This window comes from Danio rerio, chromosome 8, assembly GCF_052040795.2.
Source record: "Danio rerio strain M-AB ecotype USA chromosome 8, GRCz13ab, whole genome shotgun sequence".
Classification (NCBI taxonomy): Eukaryota; Metazoa; Chordata; class Actinopteri; order Cypriniformes; family Danionidae; genus Danio; species Danio rerio.
In genome coordinates this window covers 45,581,530-45,602,260 of record NC_141028.1, presented here as the reverse complement: position 1 = coordinate 45,602,260, position 20,731 = coordinate 45,581,530, and the positions used below count along the sequence as shown (strand labels likewise).

General features: G+C 35.9%; 2 protein-coding genes and 1 long non-coding RNA gene across 6 annotated transcripts in view; 2 read left to right on the top strand and 1 right to left on the bottom strand.

Annotated features, from left to right (window-relative positions):
* Positions 1–4,354, top strand: part of cabp1a (calcium binding protein 1a) — a 55,972-nt gene extending 51,618 nt beyond the window's left edge. For 2 of the 4 annotated variants that reach the window (XM_087263217.1, XM_087263216.1), the window contains exon 8: positions 26–4,354. In XM_087263217.1, coding sequence (XP_087119343.1) covers positions 26–51 — 26 coding nt within the window. In that variant the 3' untranslated portion in view covers positions 52–4,354. 4 annotated transcript variants of the gene reach the window in all.
* LOC141375898 (uncharacterized) overlaps positions 1–12,856 on the bottom strand; it is a 24,257-nt gene extending 11,401 nt beyond the window's left edge. Inside the window, exon 1 of the long non-coding RNA XR_015498366.1 lies at positions 12,765–12,856. This is a non-coding gene — a long non-coding RNA (uncharacterized LOC141375898). The remainder of the gene's footprint in view (positions 1–12,764) is intronic.
* On the top strand, positions 6,104–20,731 carry mlec (malectin). Its single transcript, NM_001113618.1, is given in 6 exon segments — positions 6,104–6,485; positions 9,251–9,455; positions 12,797–12,975; positions 15,013–15,189; positions 18,706–18,763; positions 20,106–20,731. Coding segments are annotated over 5 exon segments (858 nt in total). The 5' UTR covers positions 6,104–6,485; positions 9,251–9,253; the 3' UTR covers positions 20,348–20,731.

The following is a 20,731-nucleotide window of genomic DNA, read 5'->3' as shown; positions in this document are numbered from 1 at the left end:
CTCTCTCTCTTTCACTCCTTTATAGAGTTTGTGCGAATGGTGTCCCGCTGAGAGGGCAGCATTTCTATAGTGTCTCCAGCAAAAGAAACTGAGATGCTGTACTGCTTCCTGCTGGTCAAAGCAGACAGAGTTTTAGACTACTGCAAGAAAAGCCTTGCTGAGCCACTGTTATATGGTAGAAAAACAGAAAACTGGACTTTTTCTGAAGAAAGAAAAAAAAAAACAAGTACACACACATACTTGCACACAAAAAGTACACACCTATACTGTAGCCAAGTGTCTTTGCACTTTTAATCATGCAAGACCAAACAATATATGTTTTTACATGTACATTTGAAGGGGAAACCATGCTTGATTATGGCAATATTACATTAAGTGTTGTCCCTGTTGTTCAGTTTGTGTGTCTATGTGTGATAAGCTAGGTTAAAAAAGGCATCTGAAGATGTCACACTTAAATATGTGATTTCTAAAATGTTTTTTTGTGAACACAGGTGGACTGATGTGGAATAATTCATGCTGTTGAATGCTTGGTTTTACTTAGCTGGTGAACATTTTAAGGCTTGTGCACACCAGGGCGATTTTTGCTCACGCCAATCGTTTTTTTTCTGCATTAATACCCAAACAATTTTCACTGGTGATAAGCAAAGTGAATGTGGAAATCACTTTAGATGGCACTTAATGAAAAACAGAGATACTCTGGTACAAAAGATGGCGCAGCTTTACAATTCATGACACTTACTTGTTGCATAGAAGAAGAGAGACAGTGACTGCGTAGGTACTGCATTTGAATTTAAACGCACTTCTTGGCCATTAGAAAAGTAAGTTCTATACAGTGCGAATGTGAGCAGTATAAATGAAATTAGAAAGTACTACATGATCATGTGACCTACCTGTGTGAGGTTGCTTTACTCCCATACATGAATTGTCTCGCATAGTGTAGCGTCCATCCGATGCGCACTTCAGAATCTCACCAGAAGTAGTACTGAAGATTATCCGGGTGTTTTTCGAAATCTATGAATTCTGACATATTACTTGGCTCGCATACTATCTTTTGCGTACTATGCAGTAAGGAAGTATGCGATTTCAGATTCAGCCAGTGTTTACGCGCTTATTAAAACCATTCACACGATATTTACTAACTGGCAAATAAAACCTGGATAGTTCAATAATAAAAATCACCATCAAATCCTATTTGATCTACAATTGCTTTACATTACAACTTCCTATTGTCAACATATTTGTAGTCGCTGTTGTGTTTATCATGCAGGTCCTTGTGCTCCTTCAGACCAATGAACTTTGGTGCATCCTTGTTGTTAGGAATGTGTGTTGAGCAATTTGAAATGCCACCAAGCGCCATTGGTCGACCATATATTTTTAACTTGACACATTAAACGGCAAACAAAATGACACCAAGACAATTCCTTTACAATTTTGTGGATGCTTTTTACATAAGCACGCTCACATCATAGTCATTTGTTTAGTCACAAGGTGATAAATGTAGTCAAATGAAGTTAAAGTACTTCCAGCTAGTTTTTAACCTCTTTAGAGTTTCATATCACTATGCTGAATGATTTCAGTTATTTCATGAGCTCAAGACATTTTTATTTTAATTTAAAAGATGCTTTTACAGTTTTTTTTTTTTTTTTTTGCATTGGTGTAGGCACTCACATTGGCACCATTTGCTTAGTCACGAGGTGTTAAGCTTCGGTCAAAATTCAACACGGTATGCACAGGCCTTAAGGTGTCCAATTATTTTTAGAGAAACTACACAGCTAATGTATTTCCAGGCAGGTTTTGACCTCATTATAGTTCTGTATCACTACAACTTTATGATTTCATAGCCTGAAACTGTCAAAACAAAACTGAAGTTTTTGGATGAGATGCGTAAGAAACTATTTCTACACACAGGAGGTTACATGAAGACAAAACTAAACAAACGTTTTGACATACAACATCTGAACAGTGTCTTCAGGTGTAGTAAATGTAGTAGAAGCCGAATAATGGACAATAACAGGCTGTTTAATTATTACAAAATAATGAACACCTCAAGTATGCATTATTTACTAACAATTCAATGGCCTGTTTTCAATTATCCCATACTTATCTTAGTCATTGACAATCAGGAGTCAATGTGACTCTTAATGATATTAATGCTCATTGTAACAGAAGCTAAACAATCTGATCAATATAAAAACTGTCATATAATAATAAGTCATATAATAATTGCAAAATGTGAAAAAATCTATATTTTAAAGATCAGGCAGTAAAGACTGTTGGGAACCAGACAGTTGATGGTAGCCATTGACTTTCATATCTAGTAGGACAAAAACTACTAAAGAAAGTCAGTGTCCACTATCAACTGTCTTGGTTTCCAACATTTTCCAAAATACACTCACCAGTCACTTCATTAGGTACACCTTACTAGTACCGGGCTGCACATCCATGATGCAAATTTCCCATTCCACCACATCCCAAAAGAGCTCTATTGGATTGAGTCTGGTGCTCATCATCATGTTCAAGAAACCAGTCTGAGATGATTTGTGCTTTATGACATGGCGCGTTATCCAGCTGGAAGTAGCCATAAGAAGATGGGTACATTGTGGTCATAAAGGGATGACCATGGTCAGCAACAATTCTCAGGAAGGTTGTGGCATTGACATAATGCTCAATGGATAATAATGGGCTCAAAGTGTTTTAAAAAAATATCCCCCACACCATTACACCACCAGCAGCAGCCTGAACCATTAATACAAGGCAGGATGGATCCATGCTTTCATGTTGTTGACGCCAAATTCTAACCCTACCATCTTAATGTCGCAGCACAAATCAAGACTCATCAGACCAGGCACGTTTTTACAATCTTCTATTGTCCAATTTTGGTGAGCCTGTGCAAATTGTAGCCTCAGTTTCCTGTTTTTAGCTGACAGGAGCGGCACCCGTTATTGTCTTCTGTTGCTGTAGCACATCCACCTCAAGGTTGGATGTGTTGTGCATTCAGAGATGCTCTTCTGCATACCTCGGTTGTAACGAGTGGTTATTTGAGTTACTGTTGCCTTTCTATAAGCTCGAATCAGTCTGGCTATTTTTCGCTGACCTCTGTCATCAATAAGGCATTTGTGCCCACAGAACTGCCGCTCACTGGTTATTTTCTCTTTTTCAAATCATTCTCTGTAAACTCTAGCAATGGTTGTGCGTTAAAATCTAAGTAGATCAGCAGTTTCTGAAATACTCAGACCAGCCCTTCTGGCACCAACAACCATGTCACTTTCAAAGTCACTTAAATCCCCTTTCTGCCCCATTCTGATGCTCGATTTGAAATGCAACAGATCGTCTTGACCATGTCTACATGCCTAAATGCATTGAGTTGCTGCCATGTGATGGGCTGATTAGATATTTGCATTAATGAGCAGTTAGACAGGGGTACCTAAGTGGCTGGTGAGTGTAAATTCTTTTGCTCTAAAATAAGGATTTCTTCTGCTTGTACTTCTTTTAAAATGAGCTGAAACAACACAATTGCTGATATTTTTTGGTTGAACACTTAATTGTTTTATGTTCAATCAACTTTAATTTGAAAGAACAATTAAGTTGTAACTTAGTCTATTTTTATTGGGACAACATAAAGGTATTTTGTGGTACCCAGCATTGTTTACAGTGTGTGTTCAGCAGAAGAAAGAAATTAACAAGGTTTGAAATAAGTGAGGAGTGAGTAAATGATGACAGAGTTTTCATTTTTGGATGAACTATTGCTTTAAGCATGAATTACTGCATATATATTTTTATATTTTGGTTTTCAGTAATGTAACAGTGTAAATGCGTTGACTTACTGATAATATGTTGTATAAGTCATCTATCATTTGTCCTCGTCAAACTATTTAACTGTTTTGTTTCTAAAAACCCACAGTGTGAGCCTGAAACAGACACCAATGTACAAGATAGAATTACATTTGGTAAAATTTTGCCTGTAAAATTAAAGTGAAAACATAAGTTTCCAAGATTAGACATGTTCCATTCACTATTTTTAGTTATCATGACATACTTGTCAGGCAATTTATTTCAAGAGCACAGTTTCACTCTATACAAATCAATGCACAATATCTGGATATGAGATGAATATTAATTTCCTGATCGATATAACTTTAAAAAGACAGTCCGCAAAGATTTATTTATTAGCAGAATTGTTGAGCCTCTTTATGTCTGTTTGTATGACAGTGTCAGACATTTGTAGTCTTGTTATCTGATCCGATAATTGCATGCCAAAAAAGCCCTTCATATGTAATATAGTGGTTTGTTTGAATACATTGTAACAGAATAAGCAAATAAAAGTGTGTCTAGTAATAGCATATATTTTTCATCAGCACATTTGTGTGAGCTTCTTTACTCTGTGAGTTTCTTCATTAGTTTGGGTTTGCCTATACACCTCCTCTAAAGCAAGTCTATTTATATCTACGAGGAGCAACAGTTTTTGCTGGTGTCTGTTCAGTTGTTCTCCAAATCATTCAGCAGCGAGCATCGCTTTCCCAGCGGCTGGAACAGACTGTTCGTGTTGTCATGGCAACGGGCTCTTTCCTCCGGACCAAAACGGGACAGAATTGTACCGCTTTCTCTTTATGAATGCTGACGGCAAGGCTTACAAAATAACGCCACCATGTGGTCAAAGTAAGAAGCGATCTTTTTATTATTATTTTTTTATTATTATTAATTTTTTTATTAACCATAAGTTCAACCACGACATATTCAACAATCCAATACATATAATGTTAGTGTTGATATAAAAGTACATGATAAACAATATATATATATATATATATATATATAATAGTGATTAATATTATCAATAAAAAGTTTATAAGTTAATTTTGTATCTTTAAGTTTCCCATTAAATAAAACAGTTCCGCCCTCTAGCTGCCTATGAACCAACCAATGAACAGAAGCTAGCTAATTTATGCGAGAAAGAGAGTGAAAGTTGATACACTTGATTTTTAAAACAATAATAATTTGTTAGTATTATGTTTTTTTTATGTTTTAAAATATGATAAACATGATTGCACATTATTTATTGATAAATGTATAAATTTAATATAACATATTGTTATCTAATTGTCATTATTTTTTCAATTCAGTTCAAACTGTAATATTGTGGTTTTGTTTATCCATTTATCTTAAAATGTTTGTTAATTTATTGATTACACTTTTATGTTAATAACGAAATTATTTATTAAGTATTTTTTTATTGATTTAAAGATTTTATTCAATCATTCGTTTTCTTTTCGGCTTGGTCCATTTATTTATCAGGGGTCGCCACAGCGGAATGAACCGCCAACTCATCCAGCAAATGTTTTATGCAGCGGATGCCATTCCAGCTGCAACCCATCCGTGGGAAACATCCAAACACACTTATTTACACACATACAGACATTTTTTAGCCTACCCAATTCATCTGCACCGCATATCTTTGAACTGTGGGGGAAAGCGGAGCACTCGGAGGAAACCCACGCGAACACAGTGAGAAAATGCAAACTCCACACAGAAATGCCAACTGACCCAGCAGAGGCTCGAATCAGCGACCTTCTTGCTGTGAGGCGACAGCACTACCTACTGCGACACCGCGTATTATAAAATAAATTAATTAATTGATTTTTCATAAATTTGTTGTGATATTATTATTGTTAATTTTTTGTAGTTTGTAACATATTTTAATACAATACTCTTTATTTAATAAATAATAGTGATAATTCTAATCAATAAAAGGTTAAAAAAAACTTTATTTTGTGTCTTTATGTTGCCCATTAAATAAAACAGTTCCGCTCTCTAGCTGCCTATGAACCAACCAATAAACAGAAGCCAGCTAATTTATGCGAGGAAGTGAGTGAAAGTTGATACACTTGATTCGCTAGTTCTGGACACTTCCATCGACCGTGATTGGTCAGAGCCCGCCGGACTTGACGAAGCCATTCTTCCTACAAACAAATCAAACGCAACAACCTGTCATTTGGCTTCTCGTGATTGGCTAATGTCGGAAAAGTCCCGTCTCCCCCGGAACCTGTCTATCAAGTTAGTCTGTCTCTCCTTTCTGTTCCATCCCTTCAACCTGCGCTGCTGACTGCACATACCCACAGTACTGACGCGGCCCTCCCGGTCAGAAATAGCCGTGATTTCAGTCGCAAAAAAAGCCCAAAACGCACGTATTGTGTGGTTTACAAGCGCAGAACAGCCACGGCGTGATCTTGTGTTAAAGGAGAGCGAGCACGCACCGCACACACGGGCGCAGATGTGAGGGAATATACCTGCAGACTCCAGCTGCCAGCCACACAGATGACAGAGCAAGAGGGAAGTCATTTAGCCAGCTAACGTTAACCACCCGCAGCTAAACCCGACTAACAGGCAGGTAAATGAGCGGCGATCTGGACGGCAAAACAACAACCTGCAACTGGAGAATCTGAACGAAGCCGGTCGTGCACCACTGAGAGTGTTTCGCTGACTGCACAGTAAGAGTCACACACACACACACACACACTCTCATATGGGTTTTCCACACGTCAAATTTGATAACCCAGGGCCATTATGGAAACCAGGTTATCATTTTGAAGCTGTCACACAATGTTGACTTTTTCTCACCTTCGGTTAATAAAGAGTAATCGAGGGTTTTCAAATTTCAGCTGCATATCCTGGGTTAACCTTATTTGCATATGTATGATGTCGGCAACTGATTGGACGCGTACACCTCTAGACGTGTCCAGCGTTCATTTGAGGAAAATGTCGCCACATAAATAATGAAAACGAATTATAGAGACAATTCCTTCTGTTTGTCGGTCATTTTCTCGTGTTTTTATTCTGATGCTAAAACAAACAATGCGTGAAAGTTTGTGCAACAGTATATGGTGTATGAATAATTAATTGGGTGAGCCGCGAGGCAGTATTTGGTTGGTTGCTTGTTGCTTAACAACGTGCTGTCAAATTCTAGTGCAGTGTCATTTTACCCCATATGGCCTTGATACTGTTAATCAGTGTATAAAAGTTAACCCAGGGTTTTATGTGATGTTTACTGTATTAAAATATACTCACTTTACAATAATATTCCATTAGTTAATTTTAATGTATTTTTTTTACTAAAATGAGCTAAGAATAAACAATACTTGTACAGCAAGAATGTCCAAACTCGGTCCTGGAGGGTCAGTGTCCTGCATAGTTTTGCTCCAACTTAAATCAACACACCTACCTGGAAGTTTTTAGTATACCTAGTTAGAGCTTGATTAACGGGTTCAGGTGTGTTTAATTATGGTTGAGGCTAAAATCTGCAGGACACCAGCCCTCCAGGACCGAGTTTGGGCTCCCCTGCTGTACAGCATTATTAATCATGGTTTAACATTTGCTATTGTTAGCATTAAATGATGTACAACTTTATATACTTGCGTTTATGTGCTGTGGGAACCATAGTATTTCAGGCCTGTAGTTAGGGGGGTTTGGGTTTTGCAAAAGACCCACCCTCCACTGACAAAAGTCCAGAATTTGTCCCATGTATGAGCTCAATTGTCCTATTTTGACTGCTATGCCATTATTAATTGTAAAAATAACTAACTGAAGAAGGCTTTAAGACTCCTGACCAACTGTATAAAGTTTATAAGTAACTTAAATTCTAAATCGTGGACCTTATTCTTGAACGGAAAATCATCAATGAAAAGGCAATTCTGAATTATGTTAAAGTTAATTATAATACTAATTAGGCTATTGTTGTTATCTACAGGGTATCCGCGGGGTCTTAAAAAGTTAAATTTCAAAACGTAAATTTCAGATCTTAAGTCTTAAATTCACTGAAATATTGCCTTGTAGGTCTTAAATCATTTTAAACAGGTCTTAAGTTTCTTTTGTTTGTGTAAAGCTATCCAATCAATTCAACATATATTCAATCACCAACAACACATCTCAATAAAACTTTTAGCAAAACTGTATTTGATTAATACCATAACAGTTTGCTGTGCATACATTTAGTTTTATTAATCCTTTATTTTGAAAGATTTTTTTAGTATCTATACAACAAATGTCTACTTGTTTTGACACATTATGTTTAATATATGGCTAAGAAACCTTAGAATTAGTTTTTTGATGGGTCAAGTAAAAAAATTCTAAAAAAAACCTGTATCTATAATTTTTCAAATGTATTATTTTACTAGAGAGACTAGAAATATAATTTCATTTCTCAATACGGTTAATATTTATGTTTAAATTTGGTTTTTATCATTCAAATGGCCAAATTCCCACTGATGAGAGTTGAATGTGCTGGTCAGTTTGTTATTTGCCTAATAAATGACAGCAGGTTCATAGTATTTAGTTTTAAACTTTAACAGATACATTTTTTCTAATGATCTATGTGATAAATTTGTGTACTAAAAATAATTAGTATAAATAAGGTTATATTTTTTAAGTATATTTCTTTATTCAAAGTATTTAGGAAATGTTTTTGGTGCATTAACATTGTGGTTATGATGACCACTCAACAAGCTTATCCAGAAAATACTAATAGTGCTTAATGTCACTAAAATGCAGTGTTTAAACCTGAAATGAAAAGGAAATGAAGCCAATATCTGCAAAAAATACATTTTTCAGAAAAAAGAACTACCCCTTTCACCAGGCTGCTTACTGGCCTGTATTTGGTATTGTGGTACTTTGATATTCAATAGCTGCTAATCTGATTTCCATCTTTAGAAATTGCAAAGAATACATTTCTGAAATTATACTATTAAGGAGAATGTCTGAATATGCGAACAACATGATTCATTATGTACTTTGAAATAATGTTTGTATTTTAAAATAATATAATGTTTAAAACCCAAAATGAAAAAAGAAAATGCTCCTTTTTTATTGATACTCCCTTACAATTGACATGAATCTTATTTAATGATTAATGCAATGATTGCTCGGTGAACAAAGCAGTCCAGTGCTGTCAGTCACATGGTAAAATTGTTGGTTGTTTTATATTTCTGTCATAGCAGTTATATATTTATCTACTTGTAGCTTACTTCACACTCTTTCATGCTTCAAAACGGTAGGGCTGGGATTTATTTTTGGTATCTGTTGCTCTGCCTATAATTTGATTGGCCAATTTTAGCATTGATGAGCTCTTTAAGACCAGTTACAGCACATTCTATCAACAAACAGCAGCCATTTCAAAAATAAAATGTCAGTTCTTGTTCACAGATTTACACTCACTTCCTTTTTTCTTGACTCTTTCTCGTTTCCTCTTGGATTTTTGTAGGCCATGAGGAGGGTGACATTGCACTGTGCTGCCCGGCTCGTAATCGCAGCGTTATGGCTGTTGGTGGAAGTGTGTCGGGCTGAAAGCGGGGCCCAGAGCCTGGCTGAACGGGTCATCTGGGCTGTAAACGCTGGTGGGGACACGCACACAGACGTGCACGGCATTCAGTTTAAAAAAGATCCACTGGAGGGAAAAGTAGGCAAAGGTGAGTCCTTGAGAATGTTTGGCATTGAAGAGGAAGTGTTTTTCATTAGCCTTCTGCCCAAGAATTGGCTATTGTTGAAGTTGTGAAGGAATGAATAAGTGTCTGTCGTGTACGGATGATGAACAAAATTCTTAGAGTCTTGTCTCCAACCCTGATCAAACTTGCCTACCTTTGATATTCTATTGATTGGTGTAATAAAAAAATTGTTATATATATTTGATACTGAAATACTGTAAACGAAACAATCTTGATTTAGAGACCAGCTTTGATCTATTGCTTGTCAATATGACTGTTGTCCCTTTTTCGCCCCCATTAAATCACTAAATTTAATATATAGTAGGTACTGTAATCTCCCTCAAAGTTATTGGAGGTTTAGCTGACAAGAAAAAAGGCCAAAACGGTCAAAAACACATTGACTTAGATACTGTAGTACTAAACATTAGTGTAATGCAGTATTGAAAATTCAGTAATTTACCTTCAATGTGTTGTTAGAGAGTGCTATGGTAAACTTTAATGTGTAGTAATAATTTATAAGTATAAGGGTGTAACGATGTTCAAACCGAACTGAAAAAAAAAAAGTGATGCACCGCCTACGTTTTGCACTGCAATATGCTTTTAACAAACAAAAGAGGTTTTTACTTTCCCATACCTCCACCAAGCTCCTCACTGAGCCCCCCCGAATCAAGATGTCCTCTGCAGTCTGTGGCCCCGTTTACACTAGTGCGTTTTAGTTTTAAAACGGCGTTTTAGAATGAAAACGATCCGCGTCCACACTCGCGTTTTACCCAGCGTTTCTGAACTGCTCTCCGTCCACACCAAAACGCTGAAAACGCACATCACGTGACCACATAGACACTCTCTGGCAAGCGCTGCAGCTCATCTACCCAGATGAGAGCTCTGCTAGTCGGACTTCTCATCAAGCATCTACCGCTGGATCTAATATCTCACTATATTTATTAAACGGGATATTTCATTCATCTTGTTGTCTTTATCTAACGACATATTCCCTGACTTTGGTCATTAGAATCTTACTTTTTCTTAGGTGTTTTGGCTGAGCGCAAAGATAAGTTAATGATTGATGAAACCACGTAGCCTATTATGTATATTGACTGATCGCTTGCCTTTTTTTTCTATAATGTAAAAACTTATTGTATGTTATACTTTTATAATGGCCATTATCGATTATTGAAACTGATATTCAGCAAAAGAGAGGGTGCGTTTCGTATTTTCCGTATACATTTTATTGTTGAGAAAGTGAAACAACGTATCCAGGGTGATGTGAATGAAGTTATAAAGTACACTGTTTCCTTTGAAGATTTACCCGTATCCTCGGTATAGTCTGTTTTCCATATCAAACTGAGAAGAAGAGACTGCAGCCTTGATCAAACATGCGAAGTCTGAACTTACACGGAGAAAATGCAGGACTGAACTGTGCGTGTTAGGCTACTTAATATTCAGGAAAAGCCCCAATCAGAGAGGCGAATGTCAGCAGCCCCGCCTCCGTTTTCAGATGTCTCCGTTTTCCATCATCCACACTGAGACGGAGCAGCAGCGTTTCAGAATGAAAACGGCCTCTCCAGCGTTTTCGAAACGCTCCGTTTTCGGCGCTCGAGAACTCCGGCGTAGTGTGGACGGTTGGCGTAACCGTAGCAAAACTTATGCGTTTTCAAACTAAAACGCATTAGTGTAAACGGGGCCTGTTGCACAATGATGTACTGGATCAGGTCTAATATGTAGTGGACATTGTAATGCCTATGCTACTGTGGTGGTTGAGTTTAAGGTTGGGGTAGGTGTAGATGTTAATAATTGTGAAGGTTTGGGTAGGTGTAAACGTTAATGGAACACAATGTAATCGGTAATTTAATAATCAATATAACATATTACAATATAATATGTTTAAGCAACTAATAACACAGTGAATTAGTGTTCATGTGAATGGTCCATGATCAGTCAACAACTCTAGCAGAGGAATAAAAAAAAAGCGTGTTCAGTGTAATTTAAATGACATGCATTGGAGGATTTTTGTCTTCCCTGTTAAATATAATGGTGACTGAATGCATGTCGTTCTAGGTTATTTAATGTGTTTTCTGTCACTTCCTGTTTAGTCTGCATTTATTCAGTCAGTCAATAGCTGCACAATTAATAATTAAAAAATCTGGATCTCCTATAAAGCACCCACACAGCCCAAATTATAATCATGATTTGAATATGATTATTAATTCTTTGCAGTGCGTTCAAATCCGTGTTTGACTGAGAAAGATATTCAATTTTCAACTAGTATAATTTCTGAGTTACAAATGAGCAAATAGCACTGAAGTACTGGGATAACAGTTTGTAGTTTAGATATAAACATTGATGGGTTCCGATAGCGCAGTGGTTACTGCGCCGACATATGTTGCGGCATCGCTCTGGGTGTTCTGAGTTCGAATCCTGGCTCATATTCCTTGTTGTACCGTTCTTGTTATAAATATAGAGCAAATTACATTTGTATCTTCCCCTTTTTTCTGATCCGAAAAATGGTCCAATCCGAGACTCAAAACCCGTAATGTGATCCCAACAGTAAGAACTGTGATCTGTTGCACCACCACAAGAAAGAGTATCCTAGAGAGTAGTTCTTTTTCATAAAGGTTTACTCGCCTTTGGGTCTTTTCAAATCTGTGTTGTTGTCTTTCATATGTGGAACACCAGAAATGGATATTTAGAAACCATATTGACTTTCACTACATTGAAGATGATACTAAAAGTAAATGTCATTGTGTTTCTTGAATATCATGTGGTTTTGGAAACTTGAGAGTGAGTAAATGGTAACAAAGGTCATTTGAGTGAACTATGCCTTTATAAATGAAATATTACTGTTATTTTGCTTACACTGCATTTGCCTGTATTTCAGTATGATCATTTGATTTTCTGTTATGAAGTAAAAGACTGATGATCAGCTCATTTGGCTTATTAGTAATCACTTATTAGAGCTGCCGATCATATCAGGAAGTTCATGTCACTTAAAATGTGATGACTGTCACTTCCTGAGTCGTATGAGAAGTAGAGCACATGTCTGGGCCTGTAGAGCACATTTAAAACTGTGTGAAGGCATTGCGTGTTTGGTCAGATTTCATATTCTTGCATCATCGGCACCAGAAAAAGATCGGTATTGTGAATGTGGTATTTAATTTTCCACCCGGCTCTTCATTGGCTATAAATAGATATTGGAACGCAGCCTGATTAAAACCTTGCTCTCATTTGACATTTTCCCCAAAAAAAATGTTATAAAAAAAGAGGCAAAATGGCATGAGTATCTGTACCCAAACTCACTTTTTGTTTGTTTGTTTGTTTTTCTCCTTCAGCATCAGACTATGGTGTGCGTCTGCCTATCCTGCGCTCCAGCCCGGAGGATCAGATTCTCTATCAGACAGAAAGATACAATGAGGACACATTCGGTTATGAAGTGCCCATCAGAGAAGAAGGAGACTACATACTGGTCATGAAATATGCTGAGGTTTACTTCGCTCAGTCTCAACAAAAGGTGTGGGTTTGTGAGAATTCTGCTGTGCATTGGTCAGAAATGATGAGGGATTTTTAAGGGAGAGAAATGAATTGTTCATCTTCCAGTTTGTTACAAACATGTTTGATTTTGTTTCTTCTGTTAAAAACAAAGCTGTCCTGAAGGATGTTGGGGAAAATCAGCCTTTGACGTTCATGGTATGTTTTTCTCCCACATTCTTCTGTGTACCTTCCTTTTGTGTTCAACAGAAGAAAGAAATTAAGTTTTAAATCACTTAAGTGTGAGGAAAGAGTGAGAATTACATTTTTTGGGTGAACTATCTCTTTAAGCATCTACACAATAAACGTATATAACAATTTGAATATTGTCAATAGATTTAACATGTCTTTTTCAGATTTCTTGTTATTAAAAAGCAACAAAACAGACTGTTATATATTACTGTGTTTTTTATGGAAAACACTTACTAAAATGCCATTAAGTGTAAAAATTAGAGTTGTGGCATTAAATTGATCTGGGAAATGATTCTGAGTTTTTCCACAAATAGTAAAAAAAAGTATAGAAACAAATAATGTTTTGGAAATTTAGCGAAATCTCTCATATGTGTATGTGTGTATATTATTGTAAATATATATTAGCTACTTCAGTCCAACATCCACATTAGCAGGATGATGAAGCTGAAACCAGGGTGGACATTTCAGCTAGACAGAAGCTACATTTCCATCAACCTATTTTGATGTGCATTTTGGATATGTGTATAAAAAATGGGTCAGGAAAAAAAACACCAGGATGCGCATGCATTTTAAAAATGCGCATAAAAAAGATATGCACATAACTGAGTAGGACAAATTTTTTATTTGATAAGAAAAGATTAGCATGAACTGCGACGAAAACACTTACTGATCAAATTCCAGTATTCGCATTAAAAAAGGTCATGTGAAAAATGCATGCGAATCGATAAACCAGCAGGCTGAACACCTTTTAAAACATCGGAAATGTTGTTTTGGTCATTCTAAAATGCCTCAACCATATCAGTATTAGTGTTATTATAGTATCAATTACCTCCAGAATCAAGTGCACCTGTGTTCCACAACTCACGCTTTCAAATGCCACCGTGCGTTCACTGCATGTCAGGATTGTTTTCTAAGCTGCAAGTCATTTATTAGATGAAGAAAAGATTCATGCAGCTTCTACCGCAGCAAATTCGGTTTTTACTGTCGATATTTCGCGCTAGTTAATCAGGAAGTGATGATTTTGTTTGCTTTAACTCATTGGATGGAAACGCTGCTTTATTCGCTCGTCTTTTAGGCTGCAATCCAGTTTTGAGCATAAAGTTAATTCGGATTTTTGGATGCAAACATAGCTAATGATCAAAAATATAGCCAAGAAAACTCTCAAATGGTTTCAGAGAAAAAAAATCAAGCTATAGAACGGCCCAGACAATTACCTGATTTAAATACAAGAAAAACAAAAAAGATCAGATTTGATAGACGAATCCCATAAAACCATCTGTGAAAAACTCACATCTGAGCAATGCATGTGACTTCAGTCTTCATATAAAAGGTGTCTTTAAGCTGCCATCACCAAAAAAGCCTTTTAAATAAAGTATTAAATACATTTTAGTAGTTCACTACTTTATCCTTTCCGTTATTACACATAACAATTTTTTTTTCTGTTTATATATGTGTATGTATGTTTGTATTGTTTGGGTTTTTCAACAGCTCCTTGTATTTGTATTTCCTTGTAGCTCCTTGTACTTCATGTATTTTCCCAGGAAAATACATGGTGTTAAATAAAATTATTTTCCCTGCTGTATGTGTATATATAGAGTAGAAAATGTTTTGACCCAGATTTGTTTTATTTTCACAAAATATATTTGAAACATTAAATCAGACTCGCTCATTTAATACAGTATGCTTTCTTTTGAATGTTTAATGTGGACAATAAATGGTTATCTCCATAAACAGTCACTCTTGTTCATTTTTAACACTTACATTTCAACATTCCATGGTTTTCCCCTCATTATATCTTTTCTTTCTCTCTTCGTCTTTTCGTTCCCAGGTTTTTGATGTGCGTTTAAACGGGCATGTTGTGGTGAAAGATCTGGACATCTTTGACCGCGTGGGTCACAGCACAGCTCATGATGAAATAGTGCCATTTTCCATAAAAAGAGGAAAACTGAGTGTGCACGGCGAAGTATCCACTTTTAATGGAAAGCTCACTGTAGAGTTTGTTAAGGTAAGAGTTGACCTATCAGGTTTCTGATGCCTTGGGGTGGGTGATATTGCAAAAAGATCTCAGTATTTTTGGGGTCTTTTTTTCTTAATTAAACAATCTTTTGTTCAGTGTATGAGCTGGCATGCTTAAGCCTGTCAGAAATTAATAAATGACACTAAAATCCCTTGTAGGTGGTGTCACGTCCCCATATTAATGAAGGATTCGTTGATTACTCATTGAAATGATTCATTTAAAATGGCTGATTAATTTAGAAAAGTATAAAGTAACTGATGTGTGTTTGCTCCGGCTTAGTGAAAAATGAGTCTTCAGTAATGCATCATCATTCAGTAATCATTCTAATATACCAATTTTCTAATTTGCTGACATTACTAATCAACAGCAGTGGAGGAAAAAAAAGGTTGCGTTGCTTCATATTTTAGTGAAACTGGCAAACATTTTGCTCAGTTCATTCAGTTTTACTCGTTTTGCTAACTGATCAATTGAATGGATCATACTGTAGTACAGTCTATACAGTAGTATAGATTTTACCAATTCAACAAGATGTTTTTTTTAAATGAACAAAATTAAGGCAGTGGTTTCCGCTTCAACACAGTAAAATCCCTAATAGCAAACACGAGTCTTTTTGTGATAGCCATGCAGTCATCTTTTATTGAATAAAGCAGACATTGATCAATCTAATAAAGCGTGCTATTTATGTTCCTCCTTGCTGAAGGAACATTGATTGGAAATGGTGATGTTGTTATCCAGTTACACACACACTCAAGCTCAGCATTTCCAAGAAGATGGATTCTGTCAAAACTAATTGTGGTGGCTTGGAGCATTTTATTTGTTCCCATAGTGCAATTTAATTGATTATTTCAAAGCTGCTCTGTTTTTTATGTAAACAGCAGACTTTTTTTGCTAGTGGGGTTTGTGTCTGTGTACATTGAGCATGATGGCAATCCAGAGGGAAGACGTCATTAATGGATATGAGGATGCAGCACAAGTTATTAATGTCTCTGTCAGTCATCGGATGCCTCACTCAATTAAACTCCACATGAAATTAAAATTGCATTTGTTTGATTTTCAAGCCAAATCCTGACATTTCTTTGATTTGGGCCAAATATATTCTTGAAAATGTATTGCTCGCTCAGCACCTCGCTACACTGCAGGCGCTTAGAAAACATGCCATTACTATTGACAACAAGCATTCAGTTCAAAAACGAAAACTCCAGTAGACACCCTGATTAAGGCCCCATTTACGCTAGTATGTTTTAGTCTCAAAATGCAGAAGTTTTATTATGGTGACGCCTTCTGTCTACACTACACCAGGGTTTTCAAGCCCTGAAAACGGAATGTTTTGGAAACGATAAAATGGACATTTTTTATTTTAAAACGCTACTGTGTGGGATGGGGGAAGACGGAAAAATCTGAAAACAGAGGCATGGCTGCTGACATTCAGGCTGCCTGATTGGGGCTTTTTCTCATCTAAAGTAGCGTAAACAGAGTTCAGACTTTCATCATTTCTTTGTAAGTTTAGACTTCGCAAGGTTATAATATACTCCTAAGGACACATCGGGTAAACTTTTGAATGTAATGGCAGTGTACTTTTATAACGTCATTCACCCTGACTACGGTCTTAACAATAAAATGAAAACATGACACAAAACATGACAGAGACCAAAAATGTTAAGGCATCATGTACCGTCATCTTCACTGTATGCAAGTTTATAACAAAACGAAGCCTACTAACTGCCCTGTTCATTTTCATTGAAAAATATGAAACTTTAGGCTTACTGTGTGGTTTTGGCAATATGTGCTTAATGTCAGGCTATATGCACACAATGAAGATTATCAGAGGAAATCAGTGGTGAAATACGAAATAGCCGTCACATTTGCTGAATATAATAATCAGTAAGCTATCATTTTAATAATCAAAAATAATTATAAAACTATAAAGTACAATAAATTTATACAATATGGGAAATAAAGGCAAGCAATTGATCAAATGTTGGGGAATTGTTGTACGTGGTTACATAAGTTAGTATATTAATTTATCTTTCCACTCAGCCAAAAACACATTACCTGAAAATAAGTAGGCTGATAGATTCATAAGACTGACATGTTAGATAGGTCTACACAAGATAAATTGAAGATTGTGTTATGACTACATGGAGATAAGATTCACTGGCAGATTCGGGATGGACTGGCGAATGTTCGGCTGCTCTTAGCTCAGCAGGTGTGCGCAGAGCTCCCGCTGATTGCCTGGAGCTTAAACGCGAGAATACGCTGAAACAGCTTTCAGGACATGCATTATGCTAAGCTACATCCCTCCAGCTGTTTGTTTTTCTGCTTGTGAAAGATGAGACGTCTTTAAAAAATGTATCATCTTTCATTTTATCATATCTTATAAAGGAAATTTGAAAAATACAAATGCTGACAGAACTTTGTTTTTTATGTTTTAAATTGGTTCTGTATTTATTTTGATCTTAATTGCTATAAAAACAGTAAAGTAAAAAAAAAAAACTATTGTTTTGAACCGTATGATGCATTTAAAAATATCACATATATTCCTAAAATGAATCTTTTAGGCTGATTTATACTTCTGCGCCAAGTGCACTTGTATGGTATGGTGCAGACTTCTCATGGCTGACACTAACGTGCACCTTTCAACTACGTGTTGCGCAAACTCTGTGATTGGTTGGCTTGGTAGCAGACGAGTGTGGGTTGTGCTGAGAGCCGTGAGCCCGATAAAGTGATTGAAGTGTTGAATCATGGGAAGAAGCTCCGGATAGAAACCTTTGTTTTGTCTTTACCTTATGAATAAGGTTGTTGCACATCCACCAGTTCCCGCCTCTGAATGAGCAAGTTTTAGCTACTCGTACATTAGAGTAGCATTCAGAGAAAAAAAAACACGTGAAGAAACTCAACACAGAGGAACATAACCTACTGCCAGTTAGCGTTTCTGAAATGTTATTGCAGAGCAACACAAACAGCAGCAGTATAAATGCACAGCTATGTGTAAGGCAGGCCCCATGAGTCATACCAATCACTCGATGCAGAAGTAAAAACCAGCCTTACTCATTATACTATTTGTTTTGCTGGTCAAGAAACATTTTTTTATTATCATTTAAATAAAAATTTTTTAAAGTGCCGCTTCATGTTTCAGTGGAACTATTCAGCGATACATTCAACTATATTGTTTGATCTTTAAGAAAAATAAACACTTTTTAAATATTTGTTAAATTAAATTTTATGTAATTAATTACTTATACTTTTTCGTTAATGCTGCTATGTTCAACATTTAAAATGAGAAATTAATGTTTGTTTGTATTTATTTATGTTTATAAAGCCAAAACCAAATGCCGCAGAGAGCCACTGACCTTGCTTGTGTCTTTTATTCACTGTTAGAAGCCCTTCAGGCCAAACACCACATGGAATATATTGGAATGGATTTGCATATTTTCTCCATGAGTTTGCATGCATTCATCCACTATAAACGATGAACCATAATCTATCCATCTCTTGTGTCCACAGGGTTACTATGACAACCCCAAGATATGTGCTCTATATGTGATGAAGGGCAAACTAGAGGGTAAGACGGATCACTGAGATTGATTGAGTTGCACATCGTTCCTCTTTTAAGACCCTATGGTTTCTGTGAAATGGAAAATGTAGACTGAATCTCCAAAAACAGTTATGAAATGAATTTTGCAGCATAATTTTGGATGAATGAAAAGTAGGACTGTATATTCATTTTAAACTATACAGACTAGTGTCTATAAATATACTTAATGCAATGTCTGTTGTGGTCTTTATTATTAAAATTGTACAGTTATTATATTTTTGAGTTGCACATGTTTAAAATAAATGTAACAGTAATTAAAAGTGAAATCATAGAATTTCAACAAACATTTGTACAGATTTTACTGAATTTTTTTGGAATAATTTTTAGTCTTTAATTATTTTTGAGCAATTGCAAATAAACCAGGACAAGAATTTCAAGAACACTCAAATTATTTTAGCGGTTTTCATTTTTTTTTTTTAAATGAACCGAATCAACACAATTGTAAAGTATTTTTTGAGAAAACTAAATGTCTTATGTTCAGTCCACTTAAATTTGTAAAAACAATGAAGTTTACTTAATCGATTTTTGTTGGGACAACAAGAACATATCGTGTGGAACCCAGCATTTTTTACAGGGAAATTTAAAAACGCAAAACATAGAACTTGGAAAAAATATAAACAATGTAGGATGTAGCATTCATTTATTTTATTAATAACATTTAATTAACATTTAATTTAATTAATTAATAAATTTTTTTTGTAATGTTTTTCAATGTCTGCAATTTAATTGAATCATTAAAGCAAACAAAGTAAGAGGAAAAACAAAACTATTAGAATTAGTGCCCTCAAAGCATTATTTTAGCAAATCACTTAGACATGCTTATCAATTATTACAGTTTTATTTAATCATGAATGAAAACTTCAGGAAAAAGAAATGAATCGGAGAGAATTTGGAGGAGAAAAAAACATGTATATAAAATAGGCAATTTTTGCTGAACAATTTAAATATATATCATTTAATCATACATGTTTATTAATTATTACAATATCGTTTAACCAGAAAAATGAATCTAGAAGAAAATTAAATAACAAAACTTTTAGTATTAGAATAAATAAACCTTATTTAAGGAAATGTAAAACGGATTTGTAGGGCCTTGAAAATGTAACAAATAAATTGTTTCATAGTTTAATAAAATTTTACTTGTGTTAATATGTGCCATGTTTATTACTAAAATTAAAACTATTAAAGCAAAATATAGAAAAAATTTTTTTTTTCTAATTTTCTTTGTAGGTCCACTAAGTGTCATCCTACTATTTTAACTTTTTTGATATTATTTTGTTTTCCTAACAAGCGTCATTTTGTTTCTTAGATGTGCCAAAACTGCAGCCCCATCCTGGCCTGGAAAAACGAGAGGAAGAGGAAGAAGAAGAAGAGGAGGGCGAGGGGCCAGAAGGTGAAAAGAAGAGTGCCTCAACCTCTCCAAAAAACCCAGTTCGGTCCGGCCCGCGAACCCCCAATCCTTACGCCACTGACAACAGCAGCCTGATGTTCCCTATACTAGTGGCTTTTGGAGTCTTCATCCCAACCCTCTTCTGCCTCTGCCGCCTGTGAGGGGGAACAAGTGAACGTGAGGGTGGAAGGAAGGACATCAGGCTGTGGAGGGGTGGGGGGTTTGACGCACAGCCGCGGGACAGGCACAAAAAACAGACTGACGTTATAACAGATAGAAGACAGACAGACAGACAGAGAGAAAGAGCAAAAGACGAGTGAGAGACCTGCAGAAACAAGGAGGTTTCAGGTATTGCTAGTTATTGAAAGAAGAGACCCAGAAAATGTAAGGATTTGGAGGGAGAGTTCATTTCGTGTGTGTGTTTAGTGATTGTGTTTGTACACATTTATTTAGTTTGAGGAGATCTGAGAGGTACCGATTGAAATGCGCGCGCGTAAACGCACACACAGGAATAACCGCTTTTTAAACCTGGTTTGTCTGGTCTG